Below are 24,438 nucleotides of genomic sequence, written 5' to 3'. Positions count from 1 at the left end.
CTGAAGAATTCTCACTCACGACACCCATCAATGAAAAACTTATGAAGCTCGTGGATGGACGAAATGGCAGACGAAGAGATGCCGTGAGTCGCCAGTCAGCCAGTCACGGAAGAAATGGGAGTGGCCACCTTTGCCATATTTCAGACCAGGACAAAAGTCTGCACCTTCGCATTGCGCTTCTATCAGCGGGCGTGTAAACACCACCTTTGCAAAACATTGCTCGTTTCAAAGTAAGTGATGGGATCAGTATTTCCGTAGAGCAAGTGGCATCTGTAATCGCATGGAATCTTGTATTTTTTCCAATGCAATAAATCTTTGTTACCAGGCATTTTAACTACGGCCAACTGGTTATCTTAAAGAAGACGGTGACTGAATTTCCTTAAGAATTCTTAAATTGTTGTTTTAAATCACAATGACTGAAAATAAGAAATGAATTTCTTTAAAACTGCGGTCAACTGATTAGCTTACAAAAGGTGGCGAATGAATTTTCTGAAGATTTCCTTTATTTGTTGTTTTTAATAAAAATGATTTAAAATAAATATATTTCCGGTGTCAGAGAGAGAGAGAGAGAGAGAGAGAGAGAGAGAGAGAGAGAGAGAGAGAGAGAGAGAGAGAGATATTTACATAATCATTTACTGTAGAGTGGAAAGTAGTTGAAGAATTTGAGAATCAAAATTACTCGTAACACCAGTCAGACCAACTCTTCCCACATTGACTCTATGCAAATCTTTCCTTCTCTTTTAAGTCTTATTTCTTAACTCACATGACAATTTTACCTTTCTATATGTTGTCATTCAGTTACTACCTGATTAATCGTTTATAGACACACACACACAAACATATATATAAACTATATATATATAAATATATTATATATATATATATATATATATATATATATATATATATATATATATATATATATATATATATATATATATATATATATATCTTTATATAAACAGAGAATAAGGTCACGAGGAAAGTGGAACAGTGGCTTGCAAGATCTTTGATCTTTACCCTAAGACATTCTCAAACACACAACATTCGAGAAAAAAATATTACAAAGAAAATTCGGTAAAAAAAAAAAAATTATAAAATGTTTCCGCAGCCTTTGCTGAAACAAGCATTCAAAATATAAGCTGAACAACAAAAGTCCTTAGCTATTTTTCTAAAGTTCTGGATGGTAAATATTTAATCCTTAGCTATTTTTCTAAAGTTCTGGCGTTTTAATTGTGAGCATCAGCATTAACTTGTTTCATATTGCCAGGGGGACAGACCCTCAGTTTTTCAGTAAACTAAAAAAATGAAAGACTCTTTGATACTGGTCAGCCTGGCAGTGTAACATATCCTAATCAAAAGAATGTGGAGATAAGAATATTATTAATAAGAAAGTCTTTAAGTACAGTAAAAAATAAAAATGTGAGAGTCAATGTTCCCAACTAAAAGACAAGATGCCCTCCAGCGCCAGTCTAAATACCATTTACCATTACCTGAAATTAAAAAAATATATAATTTTGCATATTAGACAAAGATTTTCTGATGCTCCTGCCATCAAAACAGAACAATATGCCAATATTTGAACAATAGCTGAAGGGTTTTTAGCTAATAACATATATTCTGCACTTAAATATAATTCAGTGTGGAAAGCTAATCATTCTGAGAGCCGTTGAAATGTTTTATCAAGAGAACATGATCAAATATTGTCGAACATTCAAAATGTTCTTGTTCAGTATCGTCCTTGCTCAGTAAATAATGACACGAGCTTAGTACAAAATCGGTTCATCAGTAAAGTATCGGTTTTATGAGGCATACGTAGTGCCCAGGCCACTTTCTGATATGCTTCATACCTCTTTCACAGCTAACCCTTTTCATATTTTACATTACACGATCTGCCAACTGTACTATGTTTTCCTAAATGGTAATAATCATATTGTTAGATTATGGTTCTTAAAATTCGGCAGTGACGTCATGACGTCGTTCAGACTAAAACTATATGAAATCATACCATTGATGCATTCATTCAACGGAGTTCTGTTTTAAGCGCAATTGCTTTATGCACTAGTTTGCATTTAATTTTAGTACTAATCAATGAGGATGTATGTGATTATGGTAATTGTAGCCTATAGTGGAATATGGAAGCAGGCTCAGCGACAATTGGAAAAGATCGGTGAAAACTTGAAAAGCAAAAAAAAAAAACAAATCAGATGGGGCGAGTCAACGTTATGCAGAAAAACGGAAAAAAACCTTGAAAGAATTTTGGACTTTAAATGTAAAAACAAAAAGTTTCATGATCTGCTGAAGAAATACAGAAGAACGATAATTTCTTATTCTAATATCTGTTTTTCCTATGACTTTCCGTAATGGATAATGAAGCAATAACTGAAAATATTATGACGACAGTAATGGAAACACCACTGAAGTTGTACGTCACTTGGCTATGTCCACTGTTAAATGCTAATATAATTCCACTTAGTTTTTGTACCACTTAGACAGAGTAAAAGGAAACCTTTATTTCTTGAGAGAAACGTTTGCAACGTTATTAAATCCCAACAGGGATATTAGTTTCTCATGGTATGTTCTGCTAACGTTAGCTGAAAAAATCTACAGTAACTAAGATAACCGCTCTTGAGAAAAACCCTCATCTCTTTTTGTAGGCCAAAAATGGATAGCCATTGCTGCTGGAAACTTGTCAAACTAAACTCCAGGACGCAGATGATACAGTTATGGCAAAATGGTGCCTCTGTCCGCGACATTGCCAGAGGCACCGGCTACAGCATCACTACAGTGTACAGGTGGATCAACAGATGGCAAAGAGAAGGCTCCATATACGATAAGCCCAGAAGAGGAAGGCCCCGCGTTACCTCCGCAGAACAGGACAAGCAGATTCTTCGGGCCATCCATGCCTATCCAAAACAAGACCCCGTGGGGATTGTCCAGTCTCTCAATTACCGTTGCAGTTGGAAGACGATTCAACGCAGGCTTGAAGAACAAGGAGGGGCTCAGTTTGTAAACTTTCGCAGTGAGAGCCATCGTGCTTTTTGATGTGCTATTACTAATATTAAGAATAGCTGATTATAGGACAGATTTGAATGCTTTTCCTGGAATGAGCACATCCCTTATTGGGCAATTTCATAAATACTTTCGCACAATCTAGCACTTTGGATGTCAGTGGGATATAAGTAGAGTGCTGATATCTGATCGCAAGTAGACTGACAAACAGTCACAATTATGTATTCATAAAATAGATGTTTACCGATTAAGAGTTTACCACACAGAATTTTATAAATTTAATGATGTGCAGGCACTCTTACCATTCTAAATAAACTAGATATCGGATATATAATAATTACAGCGACTTCTCGTCCATATATGATGAGCGTTAATCATTTCAAAATTATTTAAAAGTGGTGGTGCTAGACTTTTGTTTAAAAAACTTCCATTTAAGCAAAACCTGTTCTAGGAGCATCAGATACCAATACAATCTAGCTGGCACTTCTCTAATGGTATATCTTATTTCCAAGACTGCATACAGACATAGCAGCTAGGAGGACTTACTCTAAAAAATGCATCACGCAAAAATTGCCGAAGTAGCTGTCAGTGTCGAAAGGATTTCCCATCTCTACTCTACTCTTTCGGAGAGCTACAAATTTAAAGTTTACTTACTCTGAAGATGCGTCTGTTTATACTCGTTGGTTAGTTACTACTTATGATGGTATACAATAGTAAATAAATTGAGTACGGGAACCTGAATATCATTTTAATTGTTTAAAGTTATTCTTTGTTTACTTACAGTCGTTTCTGGCTGCTAAGAATATTTGAAATTATTCTTTACTAATCACTATAGTGTGTCAGTTGGTTCTGAGACATCATTGTTAAAAAATTATCGTAAAATAAAATCTTACAAAAATTAGTGTATTCTTCACACAATTTGTACCGAAGGATTATTATGACCAAAATATTCTTCATATTCTCTTAACGAATGGCAATGAATACGGTCAGGTTTAAAACCCATTCTTAGGCATATGTTTTTCAAATTAAGAAAAATAAATGTTTGGCAGCTCAACTATCTAAAATTTCTAATGAAACTATAATAGATAAATAATACTTGTGAGTATCGGCCAATGTATCACGGCTGAACAATATATTAAGAGTGGCTAGCGTTAAACTCTCCCAGAAGATTCACCAATATAAGTTATTGTGATCAATTCCAAAACGCATTTGTTAACCACAGTTCAGCACAGTAAAATACCTATCATTCCAACTGTTATCATTTATTAATGAAAATGACCTAAACTTTTACAGTATTCACTTTAACTTCTAACATCATTTGCTTAGCTTATAAGGGATACTTATGCTCACTCCGGCGCAAAGCAGAAGAGAATTAATTCGACACTGGGTAAAAATTATCTTTCCCTTAACTGAAATTCTCCTGTTACTCTTGGATAGATAGAATATAGAAGTGAGAAGAATGGGAAGCCTGGCATTAATATGGTTCTGTATTTCTGTACACAGAGCATGGCCTAGAAAGTTTTGATCATGTTATGAATACATGACACTTCCTTCAGTTTAAACTATGAGTTGCTATCACAGACACCTCTGTAAATTGTGTAGACAGTGTGACTTGGTTTTTCCTGATTTATTGTTTGTGCAGTATAAAAAAAAACCTTTCTAAAATACACTAACAAGAGGAACTTAGTGTAATGGACTGGGTACTGAGTATTTGAAATGTAGGTAATAAATCCTGGCGTTTCTTGATAAACTGTACGCAAAACAATAGGCCTTACTGTACAATGCTATAAAAAAATACATGTACGACTGAACTGAGTATTTCAAAGATTTAAATAAACAAGGGCTTTAAATGAACGAAATCTTAGCAAGTTGACCTCAAGCATTTTTCTATTTCTGAATGTCTCACAACCTGTTACTTGTAGACCGATGGCGTAGAGTATCATTGTCTTGGTCAACTAATTCTGCACAGTCCTACTAATTTCCAAATAAACCTTTTTCTTGTTTCTAGCGAACCGAGAAGTTTAATAGAAATTTGTAAGTAGTTAGTCCAGTGAAAAATTGTTCTAGTGATATATCTATACGAAAATAAATGTTCATATCCGGCATAGCAAATACTTTTATTTCACACTTGAGAATATCCTTTGAAATTTCAGAATATATACAACCTCACAATAAAAGGCCAAGAATGATTCCTCTTTCTGCAACTCATTTTCCTCAACCCATCACAGCTCCATAACCGCACTCCAGCTGGTATTTAATTACGAAAATATCTTTGGAATAGGTAAATCTCAGCCGTTAATTCAAACTACTACATTGCTAAAATTTCATTCAGTGTCTAACTGTTATCTAGCGTGTTAATTCCAAAATACATTTTCTATTAATACCCTAATTAATCTACGAATGACTTTGCTATTTCTCTGGTATATTCAGTAAACTATTTCTCCCTCAGTTACTTTTTAAATAATAATCCTTTCATCTTCTGCATATATCATAAAAACATCGGGTTGACTTTTCTCTCCTTCTTTCATATGAGCGCAATTCTTTAGAATTATTCAAATGTTCTGTCCATATGGTCATAACCCACAAATTATAGCGTCCAATGTTTGCCTTAGAATCACAAAAGGGTTTCAAAATAACTTCCTAATGAACAATTTACTTCATCCTTCAGTTCTTTCTCCCAAAAAATCTAGATTCTTAAATGAACGCGAACTTGTATAGAATTTTCGTTTATAAGCTAACTGTGAATGAAATGCTATTCACATTCAGATCTAATGAAAAATATGTTTCCTACAATTCAAGATCTCGATCATCTCATGGCTTTGAAAGGGCGCCATCTTAAAGTAGGGGCAGACACCTGGATCCCGTGGGTAGACGTTCATGAGCGCGCAGATGGTTCTCTATATGCATCAGGGGTTGCAGCTGAATTTTTCGACATCATTGCAACGAAATTGAATTTCTCGTGAGTTTTGTATTTAGATAATGATTTTTTTAAATTGTAAAGGAACGAGGACAGACAGTAATAAATATTTGACCAGTGAGCATAACTATTTAGAAGACAATTTTATCCTGTTTATCCCATTGCACTGCAAATCGACCTTTTCCTACCTTTTGTAATTGTGATAGCTAATAATATACATATACATATATATATATATATATATATATATATATATATATATATATATATATATATATATATATATATATATATATATATATATATATATATATATATATATATATATATATATATATATATATATATATATATATATATATATATATATATGTATTCATATATACAGCACATCTGTATATATTTATATATTTATTAATTTTTTCCATAACAGGTACACCCTAATGATTCCAGCTGACAGGGAATGGGGACGCGGTATGCCAAATGGTTCGTTTACCGGCATGATTGGCATGTGCCAAAGAAAGGTAAGATACTATAATTTTATAACTTTAAGGTACACAAGCTTACGACTTATGTAAATAGTTCCCATAGATGTATAAGTTAATGTTTACGTTTACAAGTGACTCCATTCACTGCTGCACTTAAATAATGTCAGTTGCCTTATATGGATTTTTGTTATAAAATGAACTGTGTAAGACATTGGTATTAAGAGAACAGTGTTACAGACAGTGTGTAGCGCTAAAAATGTCTTTATGGAAACCGAAAATTATAAGTCCTAGAAAACTAAATCATTTTGCTTACAGTGCTTCCGGATAGTTTTATCGTCGAAATAAACTTATAAAACATTATAGCCAAGGAAATAAACTAGTAACTTTATAGGCAATTTTAGTTTAGCTTATTTAATGGTCAGTCAGCGGGTTGCCAGCGGGCATCAATGATTATGAGTGTCCAGAGCTGTCACCCTAAATTTTGTGGGAGTTACCCACTCAACTAAGCAGTTTTCTTTGAGAGCATTATGCACATCACTAAAAACGAGACATTTTTTAAGTTATTTTGTATAACTATAATCAATTTCGCTTCCTTGTTCGCAAATGATATCGACAATATATACTGAAAGATAACAATAATAATGAGTAAATACATACATGCATACACACACACACACACACGCACTACAGTCAAGGATCCTCGGCACCATAAACAGTTTCAGTAAATGCTTACCGGAATATATAGTTCACCAAAGCCTTGCAAAAATATTCATGAAGCCAGGGGAAGCCCGTAGACGTGGCGGCACTGGATACACTCCTTAGAAGTGTATTGTTCTGGCAACTGGTGAGTTTCCTCGTCAATGGTAATGGGTAAAGGTAGGAAGCCCCTTCGCGAACACGCACAAACAAACAGAGCCGACTGACGAACTGATCATTCAAAACAGCTGAATTTTGTCTGCTGACTGCTAAATGCGGAAACCAGAGCGTAGAATTGTGAATGTAGTCTGAATGTAGACTGCAGTCTCCAGAACACAGAACAGAGCTACTCCTCGGGTGCAAGGACCAAGTCAACTCTCCTTGGCGATGGCCATGCCACCTTTTCCTCCCACAACATGGAGCAAAATGCAAACAAACCCCCCTGGGATAGTACCGTGGCAAGGAGTCTAAAAACTGTAACTCGATTTGTTATCTATATCATACTGCATATATATATATATTTGTTATCTATATAAAATATACTGTATGTATATATATATATATATATATATATATATATATATATATATATATATATATATATATATATATATATATATATATATATGTATATGAGAAATAGCCTTTTCAGTTCCTTTTTCACGATTATAATTTTTGTATTTTCAAGACAAGAATAAGCATATTACTGTTCATTTGATTATTAAGAAACTTCCAGCACCATTTCGTAGCGTGAAATTGTACTAAAAAGCAAACGATCAACTTCCTGCCTAATAAAAAAAAAAAAATACAACAATTTTTTTGCTGTTTCCTCAAAACGCACGAAGGAAAACAAATTTTTCTAGAGGTGAACAACTGAACCTGAATTAAGGTTTTGGATTATGTGATATATCTATTATAGTTAATAATTAACTATGAAAAATAGTTGACGTGTAACTATTTTTCTATAAATTAAAATATGTGAAAAAGAAAACAAATATTCTTACTGAAAGTACATGAGTTAGCTTTCGAATTTTTGGGTGATATTACGAATATAAACTAAGCATTTGTTGAATCACATGCGGGAATTTGAACCAAATTCATTCACTCATAAGCTCAAAATCCTAATTTATATTATAATGGGGCCTTATGCCGTCGACGCAACCCTTAAGCACTAATTTAACAATGGCCAAAGTATTCGCTGTGTGTAGTGTATGACAAATAATTCGAGGAGTACCAACTTTAAGAACAGAAATAGGTTTCATCCCACATCACCTTAAAGAATGAGGAGAAATCTGTAATTCAAAACTTATTCCTTAGAGAGAGAGAGCAGTATTGCTTGGGAAAATATCCACCAACGTTATAACCATTTCATTCCATTTCATTAAATAGTAACATTATTTCTCTTTCTGTGTGTAATTCATTGTCTCTTGTCTTTTATTCTTAAGGAAATGTTTTAACTGACATCAGCGTCACTTTAAACTTTTTGATTGAACTTGACATTCGCTCGTTGATTACATTAAATACAACTTTTAATTTCATAGATAGGTATATTGCACAGGAGGTGGACGTGGCAATAGGGCCATTTGGCATCACTTACGAGAGGTCGAAAGTGGTGGACTATTCTGTTCCTCTCTCCATGGATCAATTTGGGATTTTCTTGCCTCGTCCGCGGCTGGAGAAAGATCTGGCAGGGATAAGCAAGCCATTTGCTTGGCAGGTACGTAAATCTTTCAGTAATATAATGATAAAATCTTAAACTCCTTTGGCTTGATTGGTACTTGCATGTGTAAGCAAGACTTGCCGCAAATATAGGTAACTGTATAATGAAATTTGATTCCTATCTGAGGCTTAGAACTTCGAAAATATTACAAGTTTGAGATTCTCGAAGACTTGAAAAATATTTGTTCGATAATGGTATGTGATTTCAGAAAATGTCTAAATATGAAGTGCCTCACAATGTATTATGGCTTTTATTTCAAATGCTATTTCCAGTGTTTTCATGAGACTCATAATTGAATTAAGGATCATACTCATTATATTCAATAACAGTTTATGTAATATTTGGATATTTGCTTATATACCTCAGTTATGCTATGCATACCTAAATCTCTAGAACTCGAGATAACCTGACTTTATACTACATCTTACCAAAACAGGTGTGGATGGTTCTAGCTGTTGCAGTGTTGCTATGCGTGATTATCAGCCTTTTGATAAATCGTATCCTGCAACAAAGCAAGGCGCCTAGTGTCAAATATTCGATAAAACCAATGTGGATCCTCGTGGCGTTGTTTAGAGGATGTAAGGATTTCTCATGAAATGTATCTCTACTGCTATTTCCATCAGTTTAATTCAAATGGCTCTGTATATAATAAAATATTGTTCTTCGTAACAGTTGTGCAGGACAAGCGTTTAGTTCATGTACAAAACAAGTTTTGAGAATTCCTATTTCATTCACTTGCAGCCACCCAAATCGAGCCAGAAACAGACACAGAAAGAGTTTTCCTAGCTACTTGGATGTGGGCAGGTCTGATCCTCAGTACAGCCTACTGTGGCGTCCTAACGTCCCTGTTGGCAGTGCCAAAGGTCACTGTACCTGTGGATCCCTTACAGGATCTCGTATCTTACAAGAAAATTCCTTGGGCTATTGAACGAGGAACATTTCTACATCAGGTATTTTCGGTAAGCAAAGTAATGACTAACGCAAAATCTGAACCAAACTGCACAAAATTGGCCAAATTGGCGGTTCACGTATCGTTTGAATGATAATTAAATACGCTGTAATTTATAACATAACTATATCACATATAGTCTAAATTATAAGTAGGAAAAGACAAGTACTGTCTACTGGCTTTTAATGCTATGAAATTTTTTTTCGGCTTTTGTTTTAAACCATTTGAAATTCTTCATTCTTCTTTTCCAACTTCAACAGATACCTTCGGTTATGTTACCTCATACAAGACAACGTTATGTTTTTTAATATATTCTTTCCTTCTGTTACTTCTAAAAGTACTAAAAAATTTAACTTTAAAGCATATTAAAAATCTTCTATTGGTTCATTTAATTAAACTTTTCTTAATATTCTAGACAGTATCACTGAATTGTTGCTGTCTAAGATACTCTTAAGATCTGTTCGACATGTTAAATTCAGCCTCTGAACACTTAAGGTATTTTCGTTGCATTTTTAACTCTAGTTACTTCCGGTGCTGCTTCAATTTTGTTTTTTTGCGAATCTTTGATATTACCAGTTCTCAACGAATATTCAAATTTTTCCCCAGTTTTCGTTATTATAAAAAGTCCTATGATATCCTTTTCATATTCTGAATGATATTTAATGCCACGGATTTTTAGAACAAGTCTTCATCACTCTTCTTAGGAAGCCACGTCAGGCGTCTACAAGAAGATCAGTGACGGTGGAAGTCTGGTGACCAATGGCTACGACGAACGCAACCGCGTAAAAACCGAGCGGATAGCTGTCCTATGCGACGTCTTCACAATGAAGAAGGTTTGTGCTTTCCTGCTTAACTAAATATTATGGTTTATAAGCATCTGTGCTGAAATGGCGAGTTAGAAGCGTTCATTAAAGCAACGTTTTTACCCTTTACAATAAAGCCACAATCAAAATAGTACTTGGCACGTAGAGCAAAATACAGAAATTATAAGATCTAATTTTTCAGTGTTTTCAAGACGAGTGTGAGAACGCAAGAGATGTATTGAAAATAGCGAAAGCTAAAACACACACACACACATACAGACACGCACACATACACACACACCCACGCTCGCCTTTATGAAGGAAGTCCTGATTTTCATAAATGATATTATCAATTTGTATAAAGTATAATCAGAGTGTTCACTTTGTTCTAGATATGAACAGTAAAGATACAAAAAATAAAAAATAAAAATATTTATATAATTTTATCAGTAAAATATATGAGATATCTATCGTTGCCAGCCCCACCAAAAAAAAAAAAAAATTAATTCAGTGAAACCCTTTCCTAATAAAAATTCTTTCACAGCCCTTTACAAAAACGCATTTATTCTTTCTATTCAAAACTGCTGTTACAGATCATGAACGACGACTACAGCAACACAGGGATTTGTAACTACTATATAGCCGAGAAACCCATCACGTCAGTGGCACTGGCCTTTGCTTTTCCTAAGGGCAGCGACCTCGCCCGACATTTTGATCATTGGTGATTATTGTCTGTTACCCGTTTACTGCCTGTTGAACGGTAACTTATTTTGTTTGTGAAGATTAACTTTTTAGTTATATTAAGAGTTCTCTAGACAAATGAGGTGGTATTTTATAATTTAATCTTGAGGTATGTATTTTGTGATTAAACACCCTGAAGTTAGTGGCTTCAAGAGAGGTTAATTACAGAGGATAGAAGAGCAGTAAATCTGAACAGTACCTGGGAGGAAAGGGCAGTATGTTTCAGAATACTGGTAGAGATAACTGATTCAGGTGTACAGAAGGCAATTAAGCTGGTGCAGAATGGAGGAGTACCTGAAACTGACTGGATTACATGTGGTAGGGAGTAGCATGAAGGTGACTGAGTGGTAAATGAAGCTGAAAGTGTTGTTTATTGAAGGAAAAGGGTGATTGGATTAAGGGTTTATTAAGAAATATTTGTGTGAGAAGTAAAGTGTATAAAAACTGCAAGTGGTACATATGGTGCAAGCCTATGATAAAAATGACAGTGATGCTGTTTAATAAATATAAAGGGTTTATGGTGCATATGGCGATTTGATAATAGTAGTAGAAAATTTTATGATAATAAACAGTGCTAAAATATGCAGACGTAATATTGAATGTTCTGATGTTTAAACAGGTGGAAGAAAATGGTGTGCTAAGTTTGCAAGGCAGTTTGATATTTGAGTACAGGGAAATGAGAGAAGTTACACAAAAGAACATGATATACAATTTGCTTCAGAAGGATGAGAAATAAGGAAAAGGGTCGCGGATGTTGGATTGTGGAGCATCTAATGCTTGCTGGTGAAACAGAGTTAGTCGGTGATAACAAAAAAAGAATTGCACAGATTGGTGAAAAAGTTTGAAAGTGCATATAAGGGGAGAAAGTCAAAAGTGAATATTCCAAAAGTAAGATAATGTAGGTAGCTGGGAGTCAGAGAGACGAAGAAGTGAATGCCGGTATGGTTGTTGGCGGAAAAGAAGAGATTTGAGTCTTAATAAATGCTACCTAATTTTCTACTAAAATCTCAGGTTGGGACCCGTGAAAGAATCGGGCTTAGTTGGTCGAAGCATCGCAGCCTTGACAGCCAATGCAACAGCCTGCTTGATAAAACCCGGAAAGGAAGGGATGAGCGTTTCTTTGGTAATCTCTCTGCAGGATTTGGCTGGGTTGTTCATCCTGTCTGGAGCAGGTACAGGCCAACGGTCCTCTTGCCGATTAAGATTTCTGATTTTTCCTCTCAGGCCTTGAGATATTAAGTAATAACAACGTTCGAAAGTCTTAAAGTAAATCATTCTAAACTTAATTGTTGATTATAAGTGTAGCTCAGTGGTAGTTAGAATGAGATCATTTGCTGATGGTTACAAAAGAAAAATCCCTCTTCTAAACACACTCTTGTATTGATTACAAGATTCTTGGTAATTTCACCCATATCATTTAAGTATTATTGCTATGAATCGTAATGTAAGACTTAACAATTGTTATTTTTCATCGTCAGGTCTGTTGCTTGGATTCATCATTCTGGTATTAGAATGGCTGTCCGGTATGTTTAAAAGCCCTTTCATGAACTGACACGGGAAAGACGCATGTGAACGGCACTGGAATATCGATGGAACTATAGCCATGTGATGTAATTGGAATAATGTGAATTATATTGATCAGTTTGTAAAATATGCTAATCCTGTGCATATGCAAAAAAATCTGTTTGGTATTCAAATAATATTGTAAGGGCAAATAGTAATAATTGTTACTGCATATAAATTTGCCTTTTACGAACGAATATCTCCCTTATTTATTCTCCGTCTCGTTTATCACAGAAATTTCAAAACGTTAATGAAAATTCCACAGCAGACATTTTATGTTCCAATAATAGGTTGTTATGATGGTTTTTAATAATAATAATAATAATAATAATAATAATAATAATAATAATAATAATAATAATAATAATAATAATAATAATAATAATAATAATAATACATGTAAGAGATTACTTGCTGTAGCGCGTTGAGATCACCTAAATACATTAGAAATAATAGGTGTTCATAAATAATCAAATTTAAAAATTTACACACTCATTGCTTATAAGTTATATTTATATAAAGTTGGATATCTTTTTCTATATTTACTTCCAATCTTAACTTGCTGGCTGCTCTATAAGCACGAGCTCCTGCTGACACAAAGCCAGCTTAATGTGTACTGCATATAAAGCGTGTTCATCAGTCATTGTTAAGGTTTTGAAAAAGGGTAAAACTTTACGAAACGCGTCGTGCCATTAAGAACACTGTAACTTACGGCCTGGTTATCGTTAAGAAAGAGTAAACAGTGAAAACTGTGATGTATTGAACTACAAGAGAAGTGAATAAGGGATTTACACAAATCCTGAGTGAGACAGGAAAAATTTCCCTGAAACGGACAGTGGCTTTTATATATAACAGACAGGCAGCAAGTATAGTATATATATATATATATATATATATATATATATATATATATATATATATATATATATATATATATATATATATATATATATATATATATATATATATATATATATATAAGGACTGTATACGTTTTACATTTCAAAAAATCAATGTTTACATATACCTATTTGTTTTTTTTAGTGATTTCAACGCAGCAACAAAAAGTAATCTCGGAATATATTAGTGAACCTATACCTACGCGTTTCCAGTGAACTCCATTGGAAATTCATAGTACTCACTTCCCGATAAGGAAGGACAATTCAAAAATAGAAAAAGTTATATACTAAAAAACAGAAAATTAATTCTGTGTAGCTATAATATTCAACAGAATATTGCTGTAGATCTCCTAAAAATGCATCTTATCGTTCGTATGGTCAATAATTGTGCCATGGCAACTTACGATAAGTTGAAGGGGTACTCGAACTTGACAACAATGTTCTTCCTGCCATTACTGAGAGACAAGTCAATGTTTGCATATCTTTCGTAATAGCATAAAACTCTGATAACCCTAGTTTCTTGCCCTTTTCTAGTTGGTGATTAATTTCCAACATTCTAGGCCAGTTGAGTGTTCAGAGACATTAGATCTCTGAAAAGTGATAATCATCTTGTTTATGTCAAAGGGAAAGACAATGAATAATCAACGAAACGATACAAGGAGTTCTAAGGATAATGAAAAAAGGTTGATATTTCATCTATTACTGTGACAGTTTAAAAGTTTCCAGTAAATGTTCTCGTCAGGAGGGGTTCGATCGTCGTCTTGAAAAAGCCTTGGCTGAAAACCATCATGTTCTCTTAAGAAGACACTCAACTGAAAATATGACGAAACTGATCCCAGTGCCTGGTGCGGTAAAGAAAATATAATTAAGTCATGGGAAAGATAGTATTAACACATCATATAGTGGCCTTATGACCTTTATGGGCATTGGGAAAAACTCACAGAATATGCCCTTACTGCTAATTGGAATTTATAAATTACATTAACAGCCTAATTTATTGTCTACTTGCTGAGTTAAGGACATTTAAAAGCAATTTGGATCAAGTCAACAATAACCGTGGCTACGTGCTGTATTTAGATACAACGAAAGACAATTAGAACATCAAAACTCGTTTTAGGGGAAATGAATCTGTAAGTTAAAGGAAAAGTTGTAGAGAAACCAAATCTGTATTTTGGAAAAGAAAAATAAACAAGTACTTGGATCCCATTGCAAACAAATACGGCAAGAAAAAGAAAAGCAGCAAAAATCACTAGGCCAAAATACGAATGAATTTCAGTATGTCTTTCCCACCAGGGGAAGTCAGTCAGTTCAAAATAAAAAATAAAACCTTTCAAAGGAGAAATGATAACCGAGGAAACAATTGGTTTTTCGCGAATTCGTTTCCCAAGGAATTTTTAATCCTCACTAAAATTTAGTACCGTATTTCAAGGTTATTATAATTTTTCATAAAAAAAAGAAACGACAACTTACCCATAGTAATCTGCATCAACAGTGGAATAAGGCATACGTTAAATGTATAATAAATATACCAGCACATTAAGAGCTGAATAAAGCATATCATAACTTTTACAAAGCATGTCACTGGAGATGAAGGAATGAATGAAATCTATGAAAATTCGATATGCAATACACTCATCATGAAAAATAATGGAAGTAAAATGCAACTGAAAAACAATTCTCTTGACTACATTGTTCTTGAAGAGAATAAAATAAACTGAGGGAATTTATCACCACTTCCTACCTATAGCGTGGATAAGAAATAAACCAGCTAAATCCATCAATGAAAGTGGTCTCAGTACGTCACTTCCCTTCTTGTCAGGCCACAACAGACAGGCTGTGGCGTTGGCTGTTTCCCTTGCGACCCTTTGCTCGATTATGCCCGACTCTGTTTGCGCATCTAGGCTGGTCAAGAGAGATGAAATATGAATATGCAGGCTGTACAAACACGCACATGTACATATGCACATACATACGTGCATACAAAAAAAAAATATATATACAGTATATATGTATATATATTTATGTGTCTGTATATATGTATGTATATATATACATATTACTTTATATCTATATCTGTCAACTTGAAAACAAAGTATTGGTTTGCAGGTAGGTCTTGAACACTCGTAAAGATAAGTAATATGAATATGTAACAGCTTCCACTACATTAATGAGTAGTTCAGCGATAAATTATATATATATATATATATATATATATATATATATATATATATATATATATATATACAGTATATATATAATTATATGTATATATCACACATTACCACAGGTAATATCCTGACTGGTTTCGACTTTATTTCCAAGCCATTGACGACGGACAGATACAGAGTATTAGAAGTCACAAATATATATACTACAGGAACAGTACTGACGAACATGAACAACCGTTAGAGACTACATATCCACCCACAGGTTGGTGTCAAGGTAGGAGTAGCTTGAGAGTATATTGTGATTTTTAACCAACTGAGTTTTGAAGGCCACTCCTACCTTGACAATGGGCTGTGGGTGGATATGTATTCTCTAACGGTTGTGTATGTTCGTCAGTACTGTTCCTTTAGTATATATATTTGTGATTTCTAATACTCTGTATCAATCTTTCGTTAATGGCTTGGAAATAAAGTCGAAACCGGTCAGGACCTACGCCCCGTCTCTTATTTTTCACCTGTGGTAATGTGTGATAAATGAATCACGTACCAAAGTGATTATAATCATATATATACATATATATACATACATACATACATACATATATATATATATATATATATATATATATATATATATATATATATATATATATATATATATATATATATATATATATATATATATATATATATATATATATATATATATATATATATATATACATACGTATACGTTAAATAATCTAGAGTTATATCTGGATTATGAGGTACTAACCATTTGTTGAAAAGTGGAGCGAGCTTGCTCCCTTTCGGGAAGGCTAAAGCAAACGGAACAGCTATAATGGGCTCCCTGGCTATGTAGAAGAAACATTTGGCTGTTTGGCTGAAGTATTCACTCATGGCCTGAAGGGAAAGATATGTTCAGACCAAGAGGAACCTTCTTTAGAAGTATATTCACGTATCTCAGAAGGATTGGGAGTAACATTAAAGTTTGTCAGTGGCCGTACTAAGAATAGTACAAAGTGAAATCATAGGCTTTTATCTCTTTTATATTATGCTTTGGAAAAATCATGGTAAATCTTGCGATGGTAAAACAGAAACATTAACTGGTAGATGCACTATAGAAAATTTTATAAGAGAAACATTAAAAAGTACAATGAAGAAAAGTTAAACAGTCTACAGAATTTATCACAGCTGAAAGATGATTATCTATAGCATATAATTTTTCATAATCACATCCTCAAAGAAATCGTAGCACATATGACGACTTATCATCATAAGAAATGCAAAGCTTGGTTAGAATGTACAAACAAGGAGACCTTTATACAGTGGATCATTTCAAAATCATGAAAACATTTCTGAAGATATTGGAGATCATAGAAACTATATCTAGCAAGCAAGATTAGTCTCTTGAATATTCTAGCATTAGGGAAGAAAAATCAAGAACATCTTCAGAATGCGTATTGAATGCAGCCATGGATAGTGACTATCCCTCTCCACGAGTTATTGATATTACAGGTAGTGTAACAAATGCCAAATTCTCGCCTCAAATCGACCTTGTGAAAGGTTATTACCCAATTAAGTTAACTGAAGAAGCTAAAATTGTAATACTACTGAGATATGGAATGATCTTTACAGGATCATCTTATCAGGAGAAGAATGTAATGTAGTTAGCCATTTTTCTCCTCATTTGTAAAGAATTAAAGATAACATCTGAAACCGCATTAATTAATGAAGTAACTACGTTTACATTTTTGTTACTATGCTAATTTTTCTTTTTGTTTAATGCCATAGTTTTCTATTTTAGCAGAAACTGTATTTTTTAGTTCACTGCTGGGGTAACACACGACATTGTATCATTAATGTTGTATAGGAACTTCAATAAAAAGTGTTCAATTGCTATTTTAGATAACTTCAAAAGTACAAAACAGACCCAGAGTAATGGTGATTGGAAACTATATGAGGATATACGGAATGTATACATTTCATATTCATACCTTTTTCATGCTGATTATAGGAATGATTGCTGCCATCTTTTGTTCCATTACCCACTGCCGGTTGGCACCAAAGTCATCAATAATGAATACCTTCTCGAGAATATCTTTGTACAATCCACTCTCTGCTTTCTGCAAAAATAAATTTTGTCGCGCGTGTAGACATAAAACAAAGAGCTAATAATTACAGAGGGCGTAAATTACGAAAATTTTAAGCACTCTAAACTGTGATGCCAGCGGCCTTCGAAGTTAACTCCTGATCATTTTACACCTAAGATATGCTGTTGTATGACACCATATACTCAAACGTCATCTTTCTTGTTATCTTGCACATATCCTGCATAGTAAAATCAACAACCAAAGCAAAAAAATGGCGGACCTTTTATATGGATACATACACCGAAACTTGATGAAAGTGGGCATGACTAACCTGGAAAGTATCGTGTATTAAAGTCCCAACTTCAATGAGATAAGGAATCTTGTCCTGGGAACGTAGATCCTGCAAAGAATTGACCGGGATAGACACTCTCGGAATCGTCAGCAGGGAGATTAGTACGCAGCTGTAGGCTAACTGAATGATCAAAGCAGCCAGTAGCCAGGTGAGTATGTAAACACGAACTGACGGTCTTTCTGTCAGAGATCCTCGACCTAGAAGAGATATCAGTTTCCCTGTAGATTTATCTTTAGTCAAAATTCTTTTTGTACATATGCCTAGAGCAATGGTTGTTTTAATGCATACTTCAAATACGGGGCGTCACAAGGATTAGAATTAATTAAAAGTGCATGGACATGAGTTTGGAATCCTTAATCTATCTCTCTCCTTACTTTCTGTCCACATGACTTTGGTAATCCAAGACGTTTCAATTTCAGCAGCTGGTTGATTGACTGTGGGAGTTCTCTCGACGCTTGCTGCTAACTTCATCATAAAAAGACCCATAACCAGACTAATGCCGATAGCAATGACTAAAGCTGTCCACACCTAATAAGATATGCATGGAGAGAAAAAGAATTATATAAATAAAATAATTTCACTGGATGCATCTCATATGGCACCAAACAGCCTGTGTCTCACATGTGAAAAAATAAGTATAGTATCTTTCGAGTCCCATATCATTTAGAAGGACTACGTGGGGTAAAGAATAGTGAGACACAGATTCAGTTAGGATGTACTTATTAATCAAATATGTAAATAAAAAACGTATTGACACCTTAAGGAGGACCTCTGGACGTAAAAGTGACACCAACAATTGTAGATATATGGTAATCAGTTACTCAGTACTCAGTCCCTTCTCCTTTTACAAAAAAAAAAAAAAAAACTTCCCTCTTACAGCGCATTCGGATTTTAAAATCAGAATGTAACACGAGTTTAACATAACACTTTCTTTATGAGGCACAGCTTTTTAATTTTCTCAAAGAAATCATTGTATATCACAGGTCTCTAACAGCAAAAAGTATGTGGTAAGTGAACAAAAGCTTTAACTGTGCAAGTGAGTTCAACCTTTTCCACTTTTCAGGTCAAGGATGTATTGCATTACCAAAGTTTTCCTTTGAAGAAAAGTCTAAAAATAGTATTTAGTCATCTGTCGCTTACATTTTACACAAAACGTCAGAGCAAGATAACATTTAATTAATATAATAAAAACAGTAAACAAGCCACGTACCTGCCAAGAAAGAGGCTTTAAAACGTTTGAAAGGTCTACCTCCCTCTCTGGACGGGGCACAAGTATTCCATACCTATCGAAGTAGATGGTGGTGGAGAAGTCCGCAGCTTTATACCGGTCCCACGACATAGCAAAGGGCCCTAGAGCAACGTCTACCTCCTAGTAGAGGAAAAAGCATTTCTTATTCATTTGGGTTTATGTGGCACTGGCATTTCTTAAAGAACATGGACCTGTTAATTAACAATTTTTGTTGCAATAAAGTGTCTTGACTATTCGAAAACCTTTAAGACCTCAGCAGCCCATTTCTTTAGTAACTGCCGATTCCCTGGTATAAATATGTATATAGGCCAATCATCTGACCTGGGCTGACAGAACCATCTGAGGTCACCAAACTTTATAGTCAATTTCTGGTAGCTGTAATACCTATAATTAAATATAGAAACAAAATGTAAATAAATGGGAGTAAAGAGAGTCCATTATGGTAATAAAGGAATTTGAAATTACGTTTTTATTACGACTTACATTGCGTTGGCATAGTCCTATCTGGCCAGTAAATGATCCATTTGGCAATTCACGACCCCATTCCTCATCTTCTGGTGTTTTTATGGAGTATCTAAGGAGAACTATATGAGTAAAAAATTACATCATATACATAAATATATATATATATATATATATATATATATATATATATATATATATATATATATATATATATATATATATGACTCAGAAATTTGTGGAATTTCATAACAAGCATCATGAACCCTTTATTACTGGGAGCTTACGCCTGGAGCAGAGCTTTTTTCCGTATTTGATCTCAAGCACCAAATCCATTATCCTCGAATTCGGGGAAAAAATCACAAAACAGGGTTTGATAACAGAACGAAATGACACTCACGTAAAGTTTAACTGGCGAGCGATGGTATTGAAGATGTCAATGGCAATCCCAGTTGCAGTGAGCGTTCCGTCGGGTCCATAATCAAAATTAACCCAGGGACTCCAGTAGTCGCCAGCCAGGATCAAATGGCGACCAGACAAAGCCATCTAATAGTTTTCTGAAGCTGAAATCAAAAAGGGCTATGCAGTAATTGCTATGGTACATCGCAGAGTCATCATATTCTTATGTATATAAATATCACTGCTTGCATCGCCTTTGACATTTCTATCTCGAAAATTCTGGCGTCACTGGATCCCTACTGAATCCTTGCTCAAGATTTCCTTGCAGATTATCTTGTCTTAGCTATACTTTTTTTGTTTCATGTTTTTCTTTTCCTCTGGGGTTCAGACTTGTCTTGCCAGTGTCCACTGTCTACTATGACTTCCCTTCATGTTGCAGTCTTGTCTATATAATCTCTCTATATTACTTTCCGAATTCTTTTCTATTTGTCTTAGTTTTGGGAACTTTAGTAAGAACCTTTTTTTTATAATTACTGCCCTTCATTAATATCAGTGAACTCTACTTTCTATATGTTGAAAATACTTTTTCTTTTTTCTTTAACTTACTTTCTGTATTGTCAGATAATAACTAAAGGACACTTCTAGTTCTACAGCTTCCCTACTCTCTTCTTCCTTTCGTCCTACATACATACACGCAACACACACACACACACACATATATATATATATATAATATATATATATATATATATATATATATATATATATATATATATATATATATATATATATATATATATATATATAATTTGTATATTGTGCATGCATATGCGGAATGTATGTGCACCCACATGCGTGCATTTGCGTGAAAGAACAATGCATAAAAAGTATAACTGAAAATGTAATTTCTTTCACGCAAAAGCGAATAAGCATATGCATAAGCTCAATTATGAACAACTACATCCATATACAATCTATAATGTGTCTCGAACTTACTAATATGTTTCAGTACAGGGACGTAAGTACTACTTTTTCAATACCTTAAATACTTCACGCCCAAGATACCTGAGTTCTTTTAATAAAAACATGCAGTTTAAAAAAATAAACATCCTATTTTCCACTGGACAAGGCATGTGATTACCACACTGTTGACAACAGTAATAATAACAGTTAATGGATGTGATACAGTTTGATGCTTTTTCGAAATCACTATGTATTTGAATTTCGTCGTTTTCTAACTGAGCAGGATATTTGGGAATTTTTCATTTTCTTTTTATATGTGAAATATAAAAGGGACAAAAAAAAAGACTTTGTGCGCTCTAGGTTAAATAGGAACACAAACGATCGATTCTTGCGAGTTTAGACGGCCTATTTATTTCAAAAGTACCAAAAACAAAACTAACAATAAATATTCATTCATCTACACAATAATAACACCAGTGCATGAATAAGCAGAGGTTACACAAAAATTCCACATTGATATTGTTCTTCAGATATTGCAAAATTGTTACGATTAAAACCTGTAAAAAGCATATTTATGCAATATTCTCTGTAAAGTGTTTTGCAAAGATATGTATTTGTAAAAATTTATCTAATGTATATGGCTTATAGCTGGAATAAAGGATTCAATTCAATTCAATTCAATTCAATTCAGTTATTTATCAAAATTTCTACTTTTTATATAAACCCATTGTAATGAAAATGTGAAAAGTAACACATACTCGTAAGCAGAATTAAACTGAAAGAATTGCTTAAAGGGAGACTGAAAGTAAAAAAATTCAAGGAAAAAAATATTTCTGTTGCTAACAGAAATTTTGTATGTGTAAAACTGCGCTATATTACTTCAAAAACTCTCATTTATTTACTATATTATCTTGACAATTCGTTGTATGATCATTTAAACGCATCGGAAAGGAATGGAGGGTTATTTCATAAGGAAAGAGGGTAATATATTATACCATTTAATTGGTATACTTAGTTTAATTTACATTTAGTTCACTTTACATACAGCAGTAGCTGAGGGTTGGATGCAAGGCCATTAAAAGATATGTAAATCAGCATAGGACTAATGCAAAGTACCTAGTACTAAGTACTGAGTACTAAGTAACTAGATTCGACCATAATGTTGCTGTATTTGCTTCAGTTAAGTTTTTTTAAACTGCTTTTACACTGATCTCTATCCGCCGAGTCTTTAATCTATAAGCTGAGCTTCGGTAGTCCGCCACACACGGGGAAGACAGAATTTGCTAATGGTATGACATCGGGTACTGAAGTCCTATAGGTATCCTCCTGAAGATGGGGCCAGTAAGTCTGCAGATACTGGTGGAAGTTCAGTGGCCGGGCAGTGTCACTCAAGTAATGTTTCAACAAATAATCACCCTGAAGTCTTTTGCGGTCATAGAACACGGTGCAAGGCCGAGCGGATCTCTGCTTATCATAGAGGCTACGCTCTCGCTGCCATCGATTGATCCACCTGTACACAGTGTTGATACTGTAACCGCAGACTCTGGATATGTCTCTGACAGACACGCCTTTCTCCCATAACTGTATCATGCGGCTCCTTGCCTCCAGTTTTACTATTTTTTCCCGGCGTTGGTCAGTCATGGCTTGGCCTGGGTGGAGATGAAATGAGGGGTTAGTTGCAGTAATCAAATGCATGAGAACGATGTATTATGATTAACGTCTTCTATTTTAATCAGATTTGATGTTCATTTCATGTATTTCTTTAAAAAGAAATCGAAAACACTAAAATCGACAAGAAGACATTAATCTTCGTTGTTTTGTTTTTTTAATGTAGGCCTGTACATTGAAAGGCTTTTTTCAGGGGAATTTTGCATGAGACCCCTTGATAGCACTTTTTTTTTTAACAGCCCTTGTGAGCGGGAGTTATGAGCAGGTATCGAATGAGCCCACTTGTGCAAATTTGTACACTGCAGGTACTTCCTGATACGTTCATTTCTCGACCAGATTGATCTCTGTGCCAGCTCGCACCCTCTTAAGAATTTCTTGGCGCTTTCCTGTTTTGGGGGTATACTCCACTTCATGTACCGCTGTCTTAACGGTATCAGTTAAAAAAATACAAATTTTAAAAATACATACAATTACATTTTCTCCTGATGAAACCGTTGATTATTAGCCCTGAATTTCACAATGGTTGCCATCAAAGAACTAAGCTTATTAGCTATTTTCTCGGGCTCAGTTTGAACTGTCGTTTGGATAGGCTTCAAATACCAGTCTACAAATTCCAACACAAAGCTTTCTGTTTTCATTTGCACCATTTTTTCCAAACATGTGATTAACTTTCCCTGGAAAATGGAAAGTTCTGCAAAAAGTTCATCTCTTGCCGTGGTCAGCTTTATAAAGTTTATCTTGGTACGTCAAAACTAGGTCTTAATGATTAGTTTTAATACCCACCGCAGTAAAAAAAAAAAAGAGAAAATTATTTATGTTAGTCATCTTTTAGGTCATGTCACCGATCACTCAGTAAATATTTTATAGATGAGCAAAATTAGCTTTCCCTGTTTTCTCTGAAACCTACATCTTTAGAAGTGTCCTACGTCATATCTGATCGTTAACTTTGAAAATATCTTAAAAGACATTAACAAAATTCCCCGAAGGAAACAGAATAACAGCATAATATATTCTGAAATTGTCTTCCGGAATCTTTCGAAATTACGTCGACCGTCCACTTTAGAAATTTCCATTTTGGCAAAGGTAATTAACCCATTAAATTTTCCTTTCGAGAAACACTCATTAAAGCTTAAGAATATCTAAATCAAGGAGGATGTACATTTTTTAAAGCCTGGTAAAAGCGACAACTTTTGAAAAACAAAGATAAAATAACTCAAAATAAGCTGAGATATAATTGCGGAAGAAATAATCGGTATGGAATATTTGGTATTGAATGAAATCGTACATAAATCCCTCAGA

The 24,438-nt window shown here is 34.2% G+C and overlaps 2 protein-coding genes across 2 annotated transcripts; one reads left to right on the top strand and one right to left on the bottom strand.

Annotated features, from left to right (window-relative positions):
* The first annotated feature begins 2,664 nt into the window (after positions 1 to 2,664).
* On the top strand, positions 2,665 to 14,374 carry LOC136853314 (glutamate receptor ionotropic, kainate glr-3-like). The gene is made up of 10 exons (XM_067128676.1): positions 2,665 to 3,022; positions 5,812 to 5,971; positions 6,363 to 6,453; positions 8,672 to 8,830; positions 9,270 to 9,411; positions 9,575 to 9,792; positions 10,487 to 10,615; positions 11,179 to 11,306; positions 12,338 to 12,498; positions 14,349 to 14,374. Exons 1-10 carry the CDS (start codon positions 2,665 to 2,667, stop codon positions 14,372 to 14,374), a joined length of 1,572 nt encoding a protein of 523 aa, XP_066984777.1.
* Positions 14,375 to 14,574: 200 nt separating this feature from the next.
* Positions 14,575 to 20,655, bottom strand: LOC136853313 (probable glutamate receptor). The gene is made up of 9 exons (XM_067128675.1): positions 20,510 to 20,655; positions 20,131 to 20,221; positions 19,609 to 19,767; positions 18,773 to 18,926; positions 18,378 to 18,595; positions 17,951 to 18,079; positions 16,729 to 16,856; positions 15,530 to 15,690; positions 14,575 to 14,630 (listed from the first exon to the last, which is right to left on the bottom strand). Exons 1-9 carry the CDS (start codon positions 20,653 to 20,655, stop codon positions 14,575 to 14,577), a joined length of 1,242 nt encoding a protein of 413 aa, XP_066984776.1.
* Positions 20,656 to 24,438: the final 3,783 nt, after the last annotated feature.

The sequence above is a fragment of the Macrobrachium rosenbergii genome, chromosome 27 (genome assembly GCF_040412425.1).
Source record: "Macrobrachium rosenbergii isolate ZJJX-2024 chromosome 27, ASM4041242v1, whole genome shotgun sequence".
Lineage (NCBI taxonomy): Eukaryota > Metazoa > Arthropoda > Malacostraca > Decapoda > Palaemonidae > Macrobrachium > Macrobrachium rosenbergii.
Note: the sequence above shows the minus strand (reverse complement) of the source record. Positions and strands in the feature narration are given on the sequence as shown.